The 19,838-nt window shown below is 46.6% G+C and overlaps 1 protein-coding gene across 1 annotated transcript in view; it reads right to left on the bottom strand.

The window, feature by feature from the left end:
• Positions 1 to 19,020, bottom strand: part of MARCO (macrophage receptor with collagenous structure) — a 40,228-nt gene extending 21,208 nt beyond the window's left edge. Inside the window, exons 1-4 of the mRNA XM_015541598.2 lie at positions 18,835 to 19,020; positions 4,854 to 4,955; positions 3,543 to 3,764; positions 2,187 to 2,222 (exon numbers count right to left, since the gene is read on the bottom strand). Of these exons, the coding sequence (XP_015397084.2) occupies positions 2,187 to 2,222; positions 3,543 to 3,764; positions 4,854 to 4,955; positions 18,835 to 18,943 (469 nt within the window). The 5' untranslated portion in view covers positions 18,944 to 19,020. The remainder of the gene's footprint in view (positions 1 to 2,186; positions 2,223 to 3,542; positions 3,765 to 4,853; positions 4,956 to 18,834) is intronic.
• Between the last annotated feature and the right edge of the window lie 818 nt (positions 19,021 to 19,838).

Genomic DNA, 19,838 nt, shown 5'->3' on the forward strand with positions numbered 1-19,838 from the left:
TGGGCTTAGGTCCCGATACACACAACATAAACTGAAAATATGCTAAGTCGAAAATGCATTTAATGCACCTAAACATTAATGCCCGTGACAGCTCAATCTCACCCACCGTAAACATGCTCAGAACACTGACATCAGCCTACAGTTGGGCAAAGTCATCTCACGCAAGCCCACTTTATAACACGGTGTTGGCCCTGTCATGTAACTTCCTGACTAGTGTACTGAAAGTGAGGGTCAGGATGGCTGTCTGGGGACAGAGTGGTTGTCAGCGGCGTGGTTGTTTGCGACCAGGAGCTGCCCCGCCCAGCTTCACGAGAGAGCATCGTCCTGCCTGTCGCTAGCCAGGAAAAGATCCAAATTCAAAATTCAAGGTACAGTACCTGCTGAATGTGTATCACTTTGGCACCGTGGTAAAGTTAAGAAATCGTAACTGGAGCCACTGTATGTCAGCGACTGTGTATACGTTCACACAGAGAGAGAGACGGAGACAGAGGGACAGAAGGGAGGACGCTCTCCACCCTGAGGGTGAGCTGGGCTCTGTGTCTTGTTCCTGGAGCACTGGGCCTGGGGCGGGTGATGGAGCAGATTTTAAACGTCAGACTAAACCCACTGGGTTGACAAGAGGTGTAAGCCCCCATCATGTTGGCTACGGCGGTAGAAGCTGTTGGAACAGCATCTCCTTGGAAGGGAGGAGACGACGTTCAGTCAGGCCGGGACTGCCCCGGAATTAGCGCGTTCAATCTGCCCCAGAAAATAACAAAGCAAATAGTAACAACAGATAACAGCAACGACACTATCGAATGCTTCCTCTGAGCTGGGCGTTGGACTAAGCATGTTTACCTTCATCATTTTAATTCTCGCACCAATCCCGGGAGGTCCTGGGATTATCCCCTGCTGCGAGGGGAGAACACAGAACTCAGAAATGTTAAGTGACTGGTTCAAGGCCACCCAGCTCCAGAGGGAGCCACTGTTTGTCCCGGTGTGATAGTCACACAGTGCACACTCAAAACTCTGCTGCCTCAAAACTCTTCCTGGCCAGCAGGGGCGCGCCCAGGTGGCTCAAATAGTTAAGTGTCTGACTCTTGGTTTCAGCTCAAGTCATGATCTCACGGTTCGTGGGTTCAAGCCCCGCATCCGGCTCTGCACTGGTGGTACAGAGCCTGCTTGGAATTCTCTCTCTCCCTTTCTCCCCTGTGCGCACGCGCGAGCTCTCTCTCTCTCTCTCTCTCTTTCTCTCAATCTCTCTATCAAAAATAAATAAATAAACATTAAAAAATAAACAACACAACTCTTCCTGGCCAGCAGCATGATCTGGGCCATACGTGAAAGATTCTGAAGCCAAGGAGTTTTGTCCCAAGAAGGCTGTGTACCCTTATCTTCCAGGTGGAATTTCAACCACTCAGGTGACAGAAAGGAGTAGGACGTGAATGAAGCGTGTGCACACGTGTGCAACGAAACCCGAGTGTGTTCAAGGAGAAAGAGAAAGCAGCCGAGGAGGTTGTCCTCAGAGAGCACTTGCCATTGTCAGACATTCGTGGCCCGCCACTTCCCATGAATCTTCCAGCATCCTTATGGAGTGAGCCCAATTGTCTCCCTTAGTTTTGACACCAGTGAGTGGCTGAGGGTCCAGAAAAGTTAAGTACCTGGCCCCAAGTCACACAGCTGGTAAGCAGCAGACCTGGGATTAGAGGCTGCCCCTCCCGTTACGGTCCACCCCTTCCCCCATGTCATTACGGTGCTCTAGGAGACGCGAGTTGTGCGGCCCTGTCAACAATCACGGCAAGGTGGGGAGACGAGCTAGGTGTTGGGTAATCAGCCCTGGAATCAGTGCTTATGGGAGACAGAGGGGGAGTCCTGCATGGGCAGCAGGGACGCCAGGAGGAGAAGGAGCAGGGGGGATGCACGTAGGTTGGCCTCGGAAGATGGCTTAGAATCGGCTGGGCGCGGTGGAGGGAGAGGTCACTTCTCATTTCAGGCAAGGAGCAGGGTAGAGGCCCAGAGGCTGGGAGTCCCAGCACGGTCAGGGAACAGAGAGCAGACCCGACTGAGGACCAGTGAGTTTGTAGGGGGGCTCTGGAGGCCGGTGGGAGGTAAGCTGGGGTTGAGGCCCAGAAAAGCACAGGCCCAGGAGCCCCTGGGGGAAGGCTGTGGGGAGCGGGCGACGTGGGTCAGAGCGGAAACGAACGTACCTGGAGCGCCTCGTTCCCCTTTGATCCCGAACAGCTCTGCAAGGGGAGAAGAGAGGGTTGTAGGCTGGGCCGGGCGGGCGCACCCAGCTCAGAGCTGGAAGGCTGTGTGCCCTTGGGGCTGAGGAGCAGGGGCTTCAGGCAAACGGGGGATTTGGACAACAGGGGCCCAACGCTCGGGTATTTTCCAGGAATGAATGTTTTCGAGAAACATTTTGGTTTGGTTGCAGGTAGTGGTCTGCACCGGAGAGCTGTGGATCCCTGGGAGCTGCAGAAGTGTGGAGAGAAGGTTGAGACCCCCGGAGTCTCCCCTGTGTGGTCAGAAGACCTTGGAGCCAAACCCACGAAGGAAGAGCCTCAGGTTAAAGGCAGGGCCCCTCGTGTGGATCACCACCTTTGTATGTCAATGAAGAGAGGGCTGGTCCCGGTGTCTGAGTGGCTAAGCCTGGACTCCACCCATCTACCACGGCTGTCACCTCTCCTCACATCAGGGCTCGGCCTCTGTCTGCACTCACGACGCAGCCTCGGAGGGATTTGCCCACCTGGACCCTGAGTCCTTTCAGCATGTGCTCCCCTGGGCACAGAACCACCGTCATGGAATCAGCCCCCAAGGCTGTCTCTGGAGACAGAAGAGCCGGAGCTCCAGGCCACAGTGTGAACGCTGCAAACAGATCACACCTAGGAGCCGGTTTGGCCCAGATCAGCTCTTCCTGCGTGGGCACAGCCAGAGGGTGGCAGGTGCAGTGGCGGACAGCCTCGCCTGGCCCAGGGAAGACCGAGGGAAGGCGGAGGGCACTGGCATCTCCACCGTCCACTCTGTTTTCTCCCGTGCGCAGCCCTATCTTCCAAGCCACCACACTTCCCCAGCAGGCCCACTGCCCCCTCCCTCCAGGGTTCCCACGTGACCTGGACCAGCTTGGTGCCTTCCGTGATGCTCTCTTCAGCCACGAGCCAGTATTAGTTGGCTGCACGGGAGTGGTCTTGGGAATCGTCCCAGGCTCTGTGTTTTACCCACCTTCCCAAACATTCTAGATCCATCTGTGGGCTTTGTGACTAAGACCTGGCCTTGGGCCGATTGCTCTGGTCCCTGGCTCTCGGAGGTCATACTCTGCTTGGATAGGGCACTTGCACCCTAGGCTCTTGACCCACTGTCTGCAGCCCCCGATGGGGCTGTAACCTCATGCCCGTCCATTTGGCTCTCACCCCTTGTCTTGGGCCCCAGGGTCTCATACTCTGGGTTCTGGAATGCTCTCTTTGCCGGGGAAGGACTTTCAGGCCCAAAGATCCCCTTACCCATGAGCCAGCAGCCCCTACTTTCCATCCTCTGAAGGGTCCCTGTGCAAGGGGAGGGGGCCAAACCTGGGTTTCGAGTGAAGTTGTCCACTTTCCGCAGCAGATGCTCCTGCCTGGTGCGGACCTGGGTGATCTGGGCCTGTAAGACTTGTAGCCCCAGCGCGCCCCCAGGGAGGTGCGGGATGGGCATTGACTGGAGCAGAGAGAAGGACGGGTTGTCCTCGGCGCCCAGCGTTCCATTGGCGAAGTGCATCTCCAGGGCCCAGAGCCGCTCCTGAAGATTCAGAACTGGACACCCCACCCCCACCCCACAACACTCTCTTAGGGACCTCATTAAAGCCCCGGGCATGTGAGCATGTCCCTGACATTCCTGTGTCATATGTGCATGGCTTCTGTGGGTCCTGAATACTAAACACACATGTCATGTGTTATGAGGACCTAACGTGAGCACAGAGCTCTTTCCGTACCTTGCACATGTGTGCTTTATACCGGGCATGACGTTACACATCATAGAATATTCCTGCGTGGCCTAGGGATGTACCCACAGCATCGCGATCAACTTCAGCCTTCCTGGATACTCTGGGTGTGAACGTATGATGACTAATGTACCGGTGTGATCTAATCATGTGAGACCTTAATATGCGAGTGACACATGTTTATGACAGCTGAGCACACGATGTTCTTGCATGACTTCTGTGTCTGCAGGTGGAATTGCTTCATGACCTTAACATTTGGACTGGGGACACTTTGAAAGTAAGATCATGTTAAAATGAACAACCGGGGGTCCCCCGGGGGGCTCAGTCGATGAAGCGTCCGACTTCCGCTCAGGCCATGATCTCGCGGTTCATGAGTTTGAGCCCGGCATGGGGCTGTGTGCTGACAGCTTGGAGTCTGGAGCCTGTTTTGGATTCTGTGTCTCTCTCTCTCTCTCTCTCTGATCCTCCCAACTCACACTCTGTCTCTCTCTCTTTCTCAAAAATAAATAAAAACATTTAAAAAATTTAAAAAATAATAAAAATAAAATGAACAATCCGCTCAATAGAGCCCTTTCACACCCAGACGCTGGGGATCCTTGATGAAAGACACACATGACATCCTGGGTGAAGTTATCGCACTGTTCACCGCTCTAGACACACACAGGTTCACATGTGCTTTCTCTCTCTCTCTATCAATATGTCTCTGTCTCTTTCTCTCATACATACACACACACACACACACACACACACACACTCCTCCCTGGCCACTCCCCACCCCCTCCATCAATGTAGCTGCCCAGAGACTAAGAACTCTCTCTCCACAGGTGACCCCAGGGCTCTTCGCTCAAACCTGAGCCCTTTGTCAGCCCAGGAAGCACCAGACAGCACCAGATCTCTTTACCTTTTACCACCAGCAGCCCGGCACCTGCGGTGAGGAGAACCAGGTAGATGGCCACCATGACCATGAAGCAGTTAACCGTCTTTCTCTTCCTGGACTTCGGATCTGAAACACAACCCCGGTAGAAGGTGGCTATTGTAGAAGGCAGAGAACAGGGAGCCCCAAACTGCGTCCGATTCCCCTCTGTGTGAGGGGAGGGTAAAGACCGTGAGGTCTTTACCCCGTGAGGTCGAGGGTAAAGACACAATGTCTCACTACCCCCAAGTCTTCCCCCGATCCTCCTCTTCCCACAAACCAGGAAATGCTATCATCGGTCACTCACTGGTGTGCTGGGCACACAAACACCCATGCCACACGTCATCAGTTGGAAGAGTGCAGTCCTTAAACCAGGCTCACTGCCAAAGCCCCTTCCAGTGCCTGGAAGTAGAGGGCTCTCAAGAGACGTTCGGCGGATGAATTAATGAGTGAACATACTTAAATTTCAAAACTTTGGGAGGAGGATGCTTGTTGCCTCTTTATAAACTGTGGGTGAGGTTCGGAGAAGTTGAAAAACCTATCAGGTCGTGAGATGCAGATCTGGAAATCAGGTTCAGGCTTTGGCTTTCTTTGTCTTTAGATTATGTAATTATAAAAACACAACCTGCTTAATATAATTTATCAAACAATATAGAGAGCATTGCAAAGGTTAATGATCTTGTCATCAGGGACTTCAGGGGACCTGAGTTCTTTGGCGTCCTAACCCACTGACATAAGCTTTGCTGGCGTTCTGGGGTGTGGCCTTCATCCTGCTTATTCGTGGAAACTGACAAACCCGTACCCTGCTGAATGGACTTGTTTTTTCTTTCGATTTTACCCAGATGACGTCATATTACATATAATACAGCACGTTGCTTTCTGCAATGAGTGATTTTCTACGGACATTCCTCCAGTCTTTTGTTTGTTTGTCTTTTGTCTTTTTTGTAGAGAGAGATTGGGCCATTCTTTTAACAGCTGCCTGATATTCCTTTTTTTTTTTCAACGTTTTTTTTTTTTTTTTTTTTTTTTTTTGGGACAGAGAGAGACAGAGCATGAACGGGGGAGGGGCAGAGAGAGAGGGAGACACAGAATCGGAAACAGGCTCCAGGCTCCGAGCCATCAGCCCAGAGCCTGACGCGGGGCTCGAACTCACGGACCGCGAGATCGTGACCTGGCTGAAGTCGGACGCTTAACCGACGGCGCCACCCAGGCGCCCCTGCCTGATATTCCTTAAAGACAAGAGCCACAATTCCTGCAGATAACGTCCCCGTTGACAAGCTGTTTCCAGTCTGGGGTGTTACAAAAGGAGGCCACGGTGGTTCTAACTCCAGTGTTTTCCCCATTCCAGCTGTCTCCCCACTTTGGGGCATCCAAAGGTGGGGAGCCGGCCTACTCGGTGCCAGGCACTGTCCTCTATCATCTCTAATGCTTCCCACAATCCTGCAAGGTAGGTGTGATTATCCCTTTGTACAGACCTGGTGTTCAGAGAAGTTAGGGCAACACAACAGGCATGTGTCCCTGGGTCTGTCTAACCCCAAGGCCTGAGCTTCCCTCATCAACCTACACTGACAGTCGCCCTTGGAAAAATGCATTTGCAATGAACTCCAAGGGCAGGTGTGAGGGCAAAAGGGATCATAGGTGAGCCTCCCAGGGGAGGGAGGCAGGGGTGGTGAACACATTTTTTTTTTTTTTTTTTGCTTTGTGGTAGGTGACGGTGTAGAGGAACCTCGCGTCTAGTTTCTATCACCTGTGGAACCGTTACTATTCTGCTGATGATCCTTCCAGCCACCTGCAGGGCACATGCCTCTGCGTTGGCATCGTCTAATGCATGGTGGTCTCAAGATGGCTCTGGCAGAGGCAAGAGGAGTGGTTATTTGATTGGGTGGTTTTTTAGTTAGTGGCACTTGGTTACGCTTCGTCTAGCACAGACTGTCCCCCGCACTGCCCCTCCCAAAAGGGGGGCCCACACGGCGGCCTCGGTGAGCACTCTGACACACAACTTGGCCAAGTCGCTTCCCTATCTTCAGCCCTCCAGTGGCTGTTCACTGCCCACTGTCCTGTTCACCTCCTGCCAGCCAGTTGTCCCGTGGCTACACCTCCACACCACACCCCACGTGGACCCTGACCAAGAGTCAGGCCGGACCACTCGTGGTGACACCCTTCTGATTCCAGGCCATGTATCTCCTCTGAGTACATGGCCCTGCCTCCTCCCTTCTGCGTGACTAATTCCCCCTCATCTTTGGGGAGCACGGCGGAGCTCCTCCTGCTCCAGGACGCATTCTCTGACTCCCCTGGGTTAGGTGGGATCCCACTCTGCCTCCCCACATCGCCCTGGGTTTCCGCTTGATGAGGCATCCATCTCCCTGAACCGTGTCTTGTTTATGTCTCAGTTTCCCCCAAATAGCCCGGAAGCTTCTTGGACTGCCTTCTGGCACCAATGTGGTGTAGACCACACGCGACGTGCTGGAAGATGAATTTTCAATGGATGAATGAGTGGCCGCAGAGGTTGGGCGCTGAGCACGTGCAGAGTGGAGCACTGCCAGGTTAGAAGTGTTGGGAAAGCATCAGGAACGCAACGGCAGACCTCAGGTAAGCGTGTCATTGTGGCAAGGATGGGCAACGCACAAGGGAGGCCTCGCGTTTAACAGAAGATGGCGGACGATGAATACAATCTTGTAGACAGCACTACACCTTGTAAAAAAATGTTTGTTTTAAGATATATAGAGAGAGAGGCAGAGAGAAAGAGAAAGAGAGAGAGAGAGAGAGAGAGAGAGAATCCCAAGCAACCCCATACTGTTAGCGCAGAGCCCGATGCAGGGCTCGAACTCACAAAGCAGACAGCACTAAAGCCAAGGAAACAATGGGAATAGAAAGATAGTGTGCTTCAGAGACACGGTGTTAGAGAGGTCAGAGGTGGCAATGAGGGCCAGCATGGAAAATATAGATATTCTCTTTTCTTTAATTCACATTTTAGTATAATTAAATTGGCAAGGGGACACATAGCTTTCTTTAACGGCTTTAAAACATATTTAGATTCAAGTTAGTTAACATATGAAAATACGAGTATGTTCAAACCAGATGGTCGGAGGGGTGGAAGGCATTTGAGTAAGGATGATGAAAGGAAAACCAGACATGATAGTATGAGGGGAGTAGTTCAGGGGTGTTCACTCAGGCCCAGGATGCTTTTTTTTTCTTTTTATGTTTACTTATTTTTGAGAGAGAGAGAGGGAAAGAGAGAGACAGAGCATGAGTGGGGGAGGGGCGGAGAGAGGGAGACAGACTCCGAAGCAGGCTCCAGGCTCTGAGCTGTCCACACAGAGCCCGACGTGGGGTTCGAACCCACAAGCTGTGAGATCATGACCAGAGTTGAAGTCGGACACTTAACCGCTTAACCAACTGAGCTACCTAGGTGCCCCAACAAGGGTGCTTTTTTAAGCCGGAGCTATCATGTAACACAGAGGCAAGGTATTTTAGAAACTGGGAATGGCATTTCTCTAACTGACTTTGTACAGAGCTGATAATCTGATAAAGTTTTCTTTTTTTTTAAAATAAGATTCGGGATGAATCTTCTTAAAGTTTTTATTTATTTATTGTGAGAGAGAGAGTTACGGAAGGGGCAGAGAGAGGGAGAGAGAGAGAGAGAGAGAGAGAGAATCCCAAGAAGGCTCCGTGCTGTCAATGCCGAGCCCAAGGTGGGGGTCGAACTTGCGAACGGTGCGGTCATGATCTGAGCTGAAATCAAGAGACGGACACTTACCCGACTGAGCCACCCAAGCGCCCCAATCTGATAAATTCTTTACCGTCTATGCCGATCATTTAAGCTCTAAGGGAGTAGAAGAAACTGCGAAGGAGTTTCTCCTCCAGACTGGATCTCCCCAACAAGGAAGAGCAGTCTGAGACGAGAGAATGAAAGAAGCCGCTGGCAAGCTAGAAAGAGCTTCCCCGGAGCAAACCGTGGTGAGTCTGGCTGAAGAGTTTAGAGAAACAGTTTTCAGAAATGTGGCAGCTCTATTGTTTGACTCCCAATGAAAATGTGGCTCCAGAGGCAAATAAAATTTCAATTCTATAAAAGATCTCCACGAATAAAAAAAAAAATCCATACGCAGACTCTAGGGTTCCCAGGCTTGCCCTCTCCCAGCTCCTTGTGCTGTGGCAGATTTGGCTTTGGTGGGTGCAGAAGCACCCCCCCCCCCGCCCACCCCGCCTTGAACCCAGCACGAGGCTGCTGGTGGGCAGGCCCAGGAAAGTGGCTTCTGCCCTATTGGCTTGATGTCTCCACCCCCCGCCTAGCACCACTGGACAGTTTGAGGAAGTATCTTCTGCCCCTGCAGGCGGCACCAGAAGGGAACCAGCAAGGATACCCATAGCATCAGGGGAACAAAGTAGACCGGAACAGCGTAGTGAGGGCTCTGAAAACTAAGTTGATATTGGAACCACAGCCCACAACGTGGGCCAGAATGCATGTGATACCAGCGATGTGATTTTCTACCAAAACAGAAGATTTAAAAGGATCCAGCGTCTCCTAACATACTACACAACGTGTCCACGATACAACGGAAAACCACTCATCATACCAAGAACAGAGAAAATGGCAACCTGAATGAGAGAAGATAATTGGCAGGTGTCAAAAACATTGGACTTATTTGATAAGGACTTGAGAGCGGGTAAAACAAAAAGGCTTTAACGCTCAATTACAAATACTCTTTAAACAATAAAATAAAGAAAAATCTTAGTGTTTATTTCTTTTTGAGAGAGAAAGAGAGACAGAGAGAGAGAAAGGTAGCATGAGCAGGGTAGGGGCAGAGAGAGAGGGAGACACAGAAACTGAAGCAGGCTCCAGGCGCTGAGCTGTCAGCACAGAGCCCGACGCGGGGGCTCGAACCCATGAGCCGTGAGATCATGACCTGAGCCAAAGTCGGACACTTAACCGATGCTTAACCCAGGCGCCCCAAACATATTTTTTTAATATACGAAAAAATAGAGAATATAAAAAAGAACCAAATGGAAATTGTAGAACTTCAAACTACCAATTAAAAAAAGAATCTCACTGGATGGGCTCAACAGTGCAATAAATGTGATGAAGGAAAGAATCAATGAACTAAATGATAGAACAATAGAAATCACGCTTTCTGGAAAACAGAGTAAATTGACTAAAAGAATAAATAAAGAGACTTAGAGACCTATGTATCAATAGCAAAACACATAACATTCATGTCATTAAAGTCCCAGAGCGTGAAGCCGAAAAAAATATTTAAAGAAATAATGGTGGCTGAAAACTTCTCAAATCTGGTGAAAGTCACAAACCTACCAATTCAAGAAGCTGAGCAAACCCCAAACGTGATAAATTCAAAGCACTCAATAACAAGACACATCACAAGTAAAAAAGCTGGGGAAAAAACAGCCCTACATACCAAGAAAATTAAAAATCTAAAGAAAAAGAAAAAATCTTGAAGGGAGCCAAGAAAAAATGACTCATGACCTATAGACATACCGATTTGAATGATAGCAGATTTCTCATCTGAAAGCGGAAGTGACATGACATTTTTCATGTGCTCAAAAAATGAGTTATCAACTGTATCCAGTGAAAATATCCCTTAAGAATGAACAGGAAATAAAGATATTCTCAGATGAAGGAAAACTACACGAAGTTATTGCTGCTAGATCTACCTTTACAGAATGGCTAACAGAGGGCGCCTGTCTGGCTGTCAGTGGAGCTTGTGACTCTTAATCTCAGGGTTATGGGTTGGGTGTAGAGATTACTTAAAAATAAAATCTTGGGGCGCCTGGGTGGGTCAGTTGCTTAAGCGTCCAACTTCGGCTCAGATCATGATCTCACAGTTTGTGAGTTTGAGCCCCGCGTCAGGCTCTGTGCTGACAGCTCGGAGCCTGGAGCCTGCTTCAGATTCTGTGTCTCCTTCTCTCTCTGCCCCTACCCTGCTCGTGCTACCTCTCTCTCTCTCTCTCTCTGTCTCTGTCTCTCTCTCAAAAATAAACATTAAAAAAATTTTTTTTAATAAAAATAAAATCTTAAAAAAAAAAAAGAAAGGAAGAATGGCCGAAGGAAGTTCTTCAGACAGAAGGGCAATGATAACAGCAGAAAGCATAGCACTTGCAAAAGGAAAGAAGAAGAAAAAAGAATGAGTAAACATGGAGATGTGTTTAGGCCATCTCTCTCATGATTTTTTAATTTTTTTTTTAACATTTATTTATTTTTGAGACAGAGAGAGACAGAGCATGAACGGGGGAGGGTCAGAGAGAGGGAGACACAGAATCGGAAACAGGCTCCAGGCTCTGAGCTTTCAGTACAGAGCCTGAAGCGGGGCTCGAACCCACGGACCGTGAGATCATGACCTGAGCCGAAGTCGGCCGCTTAACCGACTGAGCCACCCAGGCGCCCCTCTCATGATTTTTTAAAATCACATTTTTTTTAATCGATTTCTTAACAATTTTTTTAATGTTTATTTATTTTTGACAGAGAGAGAGAGCGTGAGCACTGGACAGGCAGAGAGAGAGAGAGGGAGACACAGAACTGGAAGCAGGCTCCAGGCTCCAGGCTGTCAGCTCAGAGCCCAATGTAGGGCTCGAACTCACGAACTATGAGATTATGACCTGAGCCGAGGTCGGAGGCTTCACGGACTGAGCCACCTGGGCGCCCTTTAAAATCACATTTGATGTTTGAAAAAAAAAAATCATAATTATGTGATACCTAGTGCATGTAGAGGAAATGTTTAAGATGATTACATTTCAAAACTGGAAAGGCTCAAAAGACATAAACGGAAATAAGATTTCTACACTTGACTGAAGGTGGTAGAATGTTGATGTCCGTAGACTGTGATAAATTATATATGTACGGTGTAGTGCTCAGAAAAAAAAAATTAAGAAAACTATTTCAAATGATGAACTAAAAACAAACAAAAAAATATAAATAAGTCAAAATGGAATCCTAAAACATGTTCAAGCAACTCATGGGAAAGTAAGATAAGAAAAACTGCTAATGGGAACCAGAGGAACAAAGAGAAAATGCATAATAGCATGGCAGATTTAAGCCCTAACACATCAATAATTGCTTTAATGTCAATGGTTTAAAGATGTCAGTTAGGAGGCACCTGGGTGGCTTAGTCAGTTGGGCGTCTGACTCTTGATTTTGGCTCAGGTCTTGATCTCACTGTCGTGGGATCGAGCCCCATGTCAGGCTCAGCATGGAGCATGGAGTCTGCTTGTGATTCTCTCTCTCTTTCTCTCCCTCTGCCCCTCTCCTGATCGTGTGCACGCTCTCTCTCAAAATAAATAAATAAACTTTAAAAAACAAACAAACCAATGAGAAGGCAGATAATGACAAAGTGGATTAAAAAGCATGACTCAACCATATGCTATCTCTAAGAAAGTCAACAACAGAGCTCCCATTTGTATGAAGGAAAAATTGATATAACTGAAGGAGAAATCAATATATCCACGATAATACTGGGGATATTAACATCCCACTCTCAGAAACTGATCAAAAATCAGCAAAGCTATAGAAGAAATGAACAACAGCATAAACCAATAGAATCTAAAGAACAGTTATAGAATATTCCATGCAACAATAGCAGAATACACATTCTTTCCATGCACACATGAGATATTCACCAAGATAGACTATATCATGGGTCCTAAAACAAACCCCAACAAAATGGAAAAGAAATGAAGTTGCACAGAGTATGGTTCCTGACAATCGAATCAAAACAGAAATCAGTAACAGACAGACAAGGAAAACCTCTAAACACTTGGAAATTTTTTTTAAAAATTAAATAATGTATGAGCTATAAAGTCATAAATATTTTTTTTTTTTTGAGAGAGAGAGAAGGAGAGCAGAGGAAGGACAGAGAGAGGGGGAGACATAGAACCCCATGCAGGCACCGTGCTGTCGGTGCAGAGCCTGACATGGGGCTTGAACCGATGATCTGTGAAATCATGCCATGAACCAAAATCAGGAGTTGGATGCTTAACTGACTGAGCCAACCAGGTACCCCTTAAATAAAAATTTTAAAAAAAGCAACTGATTGAAAGTGAGAATACAACATATCAAATTATTGGATTCAGCTAAAGTAGCACTGAGAAGGAAATTCATAGCAGCACTAAAGGCTGACATTACAAATAAGGAATGGTCTCAATCCAATAAGCTAAGGTCCTAGCTCAAGAAATTGGAAGAGAGCAGCAAAATAAACCCTAAGCAACCAGAAACAAACAAACAAACAAAATAACAGAGATCAGAGCAGAAATCAATGAGATTTAAAATAGGAAAACGAAAGAGAGCATCAAAAGAACAAAACATTGGTTCCATGAATCAAATCAGTAAAATCGATAAAGCTCTGGCAAGACTCACAAAGTTAAAAGAGGAAAAGACACAAATCATCAATATAAGGACTCAAATAGGAGCTATCACCACAGTTCCTGCAGCCCGGAACAAGAAAATAAGAAAATCCTGTCACTGACTTTATGCTCACAACTTGGAAGAAATGAATCAATTTCTCAAAAACTACAAACTACCAAAACTCAGCCAATAGGAAATACATAATATGAATGTCTGTATGTATTAAATAAACTTAATTTGTACTGAAAAAGCTCCTGAAAAAGAAATGTCAAGGCCCAGATAATTTTATTGGAACATCCTATCAAACCTTTAAGAGAATTAACACTAGCTTTACATACTCTCTTACAAGATAATGGAAGAGTAGAGAACAGTTCCTAACTCATTTTAGGAGGTCAGGATTATCTTGAAAATGCAAACCAAAGATAACATAAAAAAAGAGAACTGAAGATCAGTACCTTTCATGAAATGTGACATAAGAATCCTCCACAAAATATTAGTAAACCATGTTAAACAATGTATAAAAAGAATTTATATATACCATGACTAAAGGGGATTTCTAGGTATGTAACTCTGATTCAATATCCAGAAATCAATCAGTATGATCCACCATACCAATGAGCTAAAGAAGAAAAATCAGATAACCATATAATGGACACAGAAAAAGTACTTGACAAAATCAAATTCATACTGAAACTCTCATAATTACAATTCATAATTCTAACTCTCTTTATAAATAATAAATTCATAAGTAAAAACTCTCAACAAACTAGAAATAAAATAGAATTTCCTTAACTTAAAAAAAAAAGGAGCATCTAATGGGGGGCCTGGGTGGCTCAGTCAGTTAAGCGTTCAACTCTTGATTAGGGCTCAGGTCATCGTCTCACAGTTTGTGAGTTCAAGCCCCGCTTTGGGCTCCACTCTGACAGTGCAAAGCCTGCTTGGGATTCTCTCTCTTCCTGTCTCTCTGCCCTTCCTGTGTGCACGTGTGTGCTTCTTTTCTCTCTCTCTCAAAAATAAATAAATAAAACTTGAAAAAAAAAGGAGCATCTAAAAATATCTAAAGTTAACATGATACATAATAATGAAACAGGATCATTTGCTCTGAAGATTGGGAAGAAGGCACGGATGTCTGTTCTCACTCTCTTATTCAGTCACTACTGATATATTCCTGGCAAATAGGTGGAAATCACAATTAAAACATAATGGCATTTACAGTCGCTCCAAAGGAAATGAACTTTTTAGATATGAAGGCGACAAAATGTATACAGGAGGTGTAGGCTGAAAATTTGAATACCCTGATTAAAAAACAAAACCAAAAAAACAAAAACAGAGACCTAAATAAATGTGGAGATGCACTGTGTTCACGGATTGTAAGACTAAACATAGTTAAGATGTCAATTCTCCAAAACTGACCTGGAAGTGTAACACAATTCCAATAAAATCCCAAAAAGGTTTTTTTTTTTTTTTTGTAGGTATCAGTAAGCTTATGCTAAAATTTACATGGAAAGGTACAAACTGTAGAATAGCTAAAATCATCTTGAAAAAGAATAAAATGTGAGGAATAGCTACTTGATGTTTCGACATCGACAAGTATGGTGTAGTATTGGTTACAGGAGTAGAATTTAGTGATTCATCACTTACATATAACACCCAGTGCCCATCCCCAACAGTGCCCTCCTTAATACTTATCACCCGTGTAGCCCATCCCCTCACCCACCTCCCCTATAAAACTTTTAGAATTAAACATAAGAGAAAACTTGTGGGCCCTCAGGCCAGGTGAAGAGGGCTTAGACTGTAAATCTGTAAATCTGTAAATCTATAAATCTCTAAATCTGCAAAAGGGGAAATTAGACTGTAAATCTATAAAAGGGGAAATTGCTAGGTAGGGCCTCCCCCATAGAATTAAATACTTTTGCTTTGTAAAAGACTGTTAAGAGGATGAAAAGACGCGTTACAGACTGGGAGAGAATATTTGCAGACATTAGCAGCCGTTAGGAAAACACAAATCAAAATTACAATAGGATATCGCAATCAGGCACCCATCGGAATGGCTAAAATAAAAATAGTAAAAATACCAATTGCCGGCAAGGACTCAGAGAAACTGAGTCAGCTGTACGTCACAGGTGGGAACGTAACATGACACAGCCACGCTGGAAGAATAGATCCGCCGCTTCTTAAAAAACCAAACCCACACTTAGAATGCAGCCGCTGCACTTGGAGGTGTTTATCCCGGAGAAATGAAAACTTAGGCTTACACAAAAACTTTTTCGTAAATGATCATAGCAGCTGTATTCGCAGTAGCTGCACACTGGCAACAGTGTGTTACGTCTTTGAAGGGGTGCGTGGTTAAACACGCTGCGGTACATTCATATCATGGGATAATACTCACGAGAAACACCCCTTAATAAAAAGAGCTGTTGATACATAACACCAACTTGGATGGATCTCGAGGGAATCGTGCTAGGTGGAAAAAAAGCCAATCTTAAAAAAGTTACATACTGTGTGATTCCGTTTATACACCATTCTTTAAACGGCAAAACTGTAGAATTGGGGAACCGATTGGTGATTGCCAGGGGACGCGGATCGCCGGTGGGGGGCGGTGAAGGGTATGTATGTGTGGCTATAAAGATAACATGACACAGAGTCTTGTGATGCAACAGTTCGGTATTCTGATGCTGGTGATCGTTACACAAATATGCACATAGGATAAACTCATAGAGAACTATTCACACACACACACACACACACACACACACACACACACACACGAATGCATGTAAAACTAATGAAATCTGAGCTCTATAAGTTGTGCCAATATCCATTTCCCGGTTGTGATATTGTAGCTACGCAAGATGTTCTCACCGGGAGGGAGAAACCGGGTGGGGGGTCACAGAGACTTGCCTACACATGTTTTTGCAACTTTCTGTGAGTCTGTAATGGTTTCATAATAAAAAGCTAGGAAAAAAAGAACTCAAGGGTGGAGCTGGATGTCTAAAAGATGCTGAGAAATAGGGACGTGACAGAAACCAAAGTCAGAACAAGGACCTGGAGTGACAGCAATCTCGCCAGCGCCCAGTGTTCAGGTCTATTTGGAGAATATTTAAAATCATTTTTAGAGCAGGAAGAAGAGACAGCTAGACCCACCGCTGGGGGGAACGGTGCTTCCTGCTAAGCAGAACAAACAACTTTTCCACCCGTGTGTTTGGGGGTTTCCACTGTCAAGAAGTATGTTCTTAGACAGAAATTGGTGGGAAGGCGTACAAGAAGCAAGACGTGAGGCCCGAAATAGTGGAGGGCTCCGGGTGAGAGGTCCAGACAGATTCCATCCCACGGACCGCAAGAGCTTCCTGATGTGCTAACAGAGCTCCTTCTTGAGAAACCAGACACACTGGGGGAAAGACAGGAAGCTCAGTAAAGGAAAATGTCCGTAATTTTCCAAAAGGTGCACAGGAGCGCATCCCAGAAGGATACTGACACAGGGGACAAGGGGAGAGTTTCTTGTTCAAGGCCAGACGCTCTGCCGTTGAGGGGGAGGGGGAGGCTCGTACTGGTCCCCGAGGAAACACCGGGGGTTTTGGTGGGCCTTCTGCGCAGCAAGACCAGCGGTAGGTTGAGTCTCTTCAGAAAACGAAAGCCATCTTCAGGAGACATAAGGAAAGGGAGGGAGCGAGGGAGGAAGAAAGAAAGGAAGATGCGTGGAGCCATTTAGTGCTGAAGCAAGGAGTTTTATTCATTTCAGTAAGCCCTGAGGGGGTCACTATGTTACAGAGCCTCACAGAGATTACTGTTCATAATGGCATTCATCTGGAAAGTTCCATATGGTCCGCGATCTTTGTATGAGAAGACAGGAAGTTGTCAATGCATTTAGAAAAATGTTCCTTCCAACGAAGCTGGAGGGTTTTGTTTGTTCGTTCAGTTTTTGGTCAGAATTTTAGTTAGCAGCCTCCGTAAACCAAGTCAGAAAGCTGGAATCCCTCCTTGAAGCTGGCCTCCCCCCTCACTTGCGTTGCCCCGCCATTAGAGTCCTACTGATGTGACTTCTAATATCTTTCCAGAGCATTCTCTCTTTCCCTTCCTCATAACCATTGCCTCTTATTGTCTCTTGCTGCCATGCTTCTCTCTGTCCTCAGAGTTACTCTTTGTAGCTCATCCTGTGTTTACATCAAGTAATCTCAAATGCAAACCAATGCCTCTTTGCCCAATGTCAAACGTTCAACGCTCCCCATTGCCTTCAGGACAAAGTCTAAATTAATTGGTCCTAGTCTCAGTCCCCTCTGAACTTCCCCACTCAATGTTGACCCCACCTCATGGAACCATCTGTATTTCTCTAAATATCCCCTATGAATAGATCATAAACTTGTGGTCCTCTATTCCTGCTCCAGCCAGCATCTTCTGTCACTAATTCCCTTTATTCTTTCAACTTTAGAAGAGTTCCCGCCTCTGACCTTCACATGAGACCAGGTTGGATCTGTCCATAGATCTGTCCTGTGCTGATGACAAATTGTTCAGAAATAGTTTACGGGTGGCCTCATCCTGCCATCCTCCTGCCACCACCAACGTGACTGAAGACTCCCCATTTACTCTTGCTTGTTCCCTCGGTGCCGAGAACAGTGCCCAGCAGGTGCTGAATATGTTTGATCAGCTGACTTTGCTTGCACATTTTCAGTACCTTAAAAGGCACATATCAGCAATGCTGCATTCCCCCAAGTTCTGAATAGCCAACAATTATTAAAGGCATTTGCATGCATGCGTTCTCTGTTACCACACTGCAAATTCCTAAAGGCAGAACACCCAACCCCTCATCTTTGTACCCCCTTAAATCCCAGCCGGTGACCGCACGAACAAATGCTGGATGGGAGAGACAAATCAGGCCAGGGGACAGAACTTCGCTTGCTCTGAACATACAACTTCCAGAAAAGACTGGGAGCGGGAATGACTCATTAGTTCAGAAGGCAATTCCGAAAGGATATTCTGGAATGGAAAACCAGAGATCCCCTGTGGAAAACACCCCCTGGTGACTTTAAAGTCTAGAAGATTTAAAAAATGCACCACCTGTATAACAATGAGGGAGAAAATAAAGACGACAGAGTTGCCTGAATTTTTAAAACCTGAAGCGAATCTAAGACAAACTAATTATGAAGCTACAAACATAGCCTAGCCCACACGAAATGCAGAAAGCACTCCCTGATCAACACATCAGTTATTATGGAAGTCACCTAGAAGAATTTTCAAGGAATTACATTAAATAACTATGTGGCACTGGCTTTAGTTTTGTGGAAACTTTTCATCCCTCTTGTTTCGTTTTGCCATTTCATCGCACAATCTGTGTGTCCAAATAAGACGCTAATAAAAAGCAGGAGCGTATGGTAACTGCATTAATCTGGGGAAATTATTTGAATACAATTTATTGCGAAGCTAAAAAAAGCAATCCCAACTATATGCTAACGATACAGCATCTATTACTCGCATTCTACGAATTCCAGATTGAAGCATTCCAGAAATGGATTAGTGAGAGTCTATGGTACAAACCTAGGCTTCCTATCACCTTGTCCATTCTCATGTTGCCAACAGAAAAAGTACATCACCAGGGAATGCCATTACTGGGAAGGAGTACTTTACCGTTGATTTCAAAGGTCTCCATAGCAGGGAACATGGTTTGGTTGATAGTTTCTCTTTCTCCAGTGCTAGCCAAGAACTTGTCCTCCTTGAGAATTTCTTTATTTTCCATTGTGAAGCTTTATAGATGGCCAAAAAGTCCTGCAGCCAGCAGAAACGTTCCCCTCAAGAGGAACCACTTGGGGGAAAGATTGTTCCTATTTAACCACTGCAGCTAATTGTAGGACACACGGCACTTCCCTTTGGCTCTGACTTCTGAATCTGCAAAATGTTTCCTGACATGATCAGAATGGGACATTTCTCAAAAACAGGCTATTCACATGTGGAGCTCCTGCTCCGTGCAGCTGCTCGTTAAGGGGGGGGGGGGGTGTCAAGGTGGCTTTAGGGCATAAGTCACAGGTCCTTGGAACCACCCCTCGCTCCAGGCTCCTGAGAGCAGGGTGGTGGATGACCCCAAGGAGGATGTTTCCCTCCCTTCCCTCCGCCCACCAGAGCCCCGCCATCATCACAGACCCAGGACACTGTCCCAGGACCTCCGCAGCTTACACTGAAATCTCCCTCCTTTGGCCTCCTTTGGCCTACTTTGGCTTCAGGGTTCATCTTTGCTCCTTAAAGTGTGGACCCGGGACCAGCAGCATCAGCATCACCTGGGAACTTGTTAGAAATGCAGTCTTGGGTCCCGTCCCCATGTGAATCCAAATCTACAGTTTCACTAGATTTCCGGGTGAGGTACATACACGCTGGAGAAGCACTTCTCTGTAGCACACATTGTGGCTTTTGATTCTGTTTCCCCTCGTATTTTCCCATGCTCTGTGTGGGTCCGCCCGTGTGCTTGCTCTGGCCCCAGTAAGACCTGGACTCCTGGAAGGGAGAAACCCCTTCCTTGGCTCCCTCTTGTCAGGCATTCCCCATCCTTCCTGGATGGATAGCCGGGTGGTGAAGCCACAGACCCTACAAGTTCAAGTGTTCGGGTTCGAATTCCACCTGCTCCGCAGAGGAGCTGTATG

This window comes from Panthera tigris, chromosome C1 (genome assembly GCF_018350195.1).
Source record: "Panthera tigris isolate Pti1 chromosome C1, P.tigris_Pti1_mat1.1, whole genome shotgun sequence".
Classification (NCBI taxonomy): Eukaryota; Metazoa; Chordata; class Mammalia; order Carnivora; family Felidae; genus Panthera; species Panthera tigris.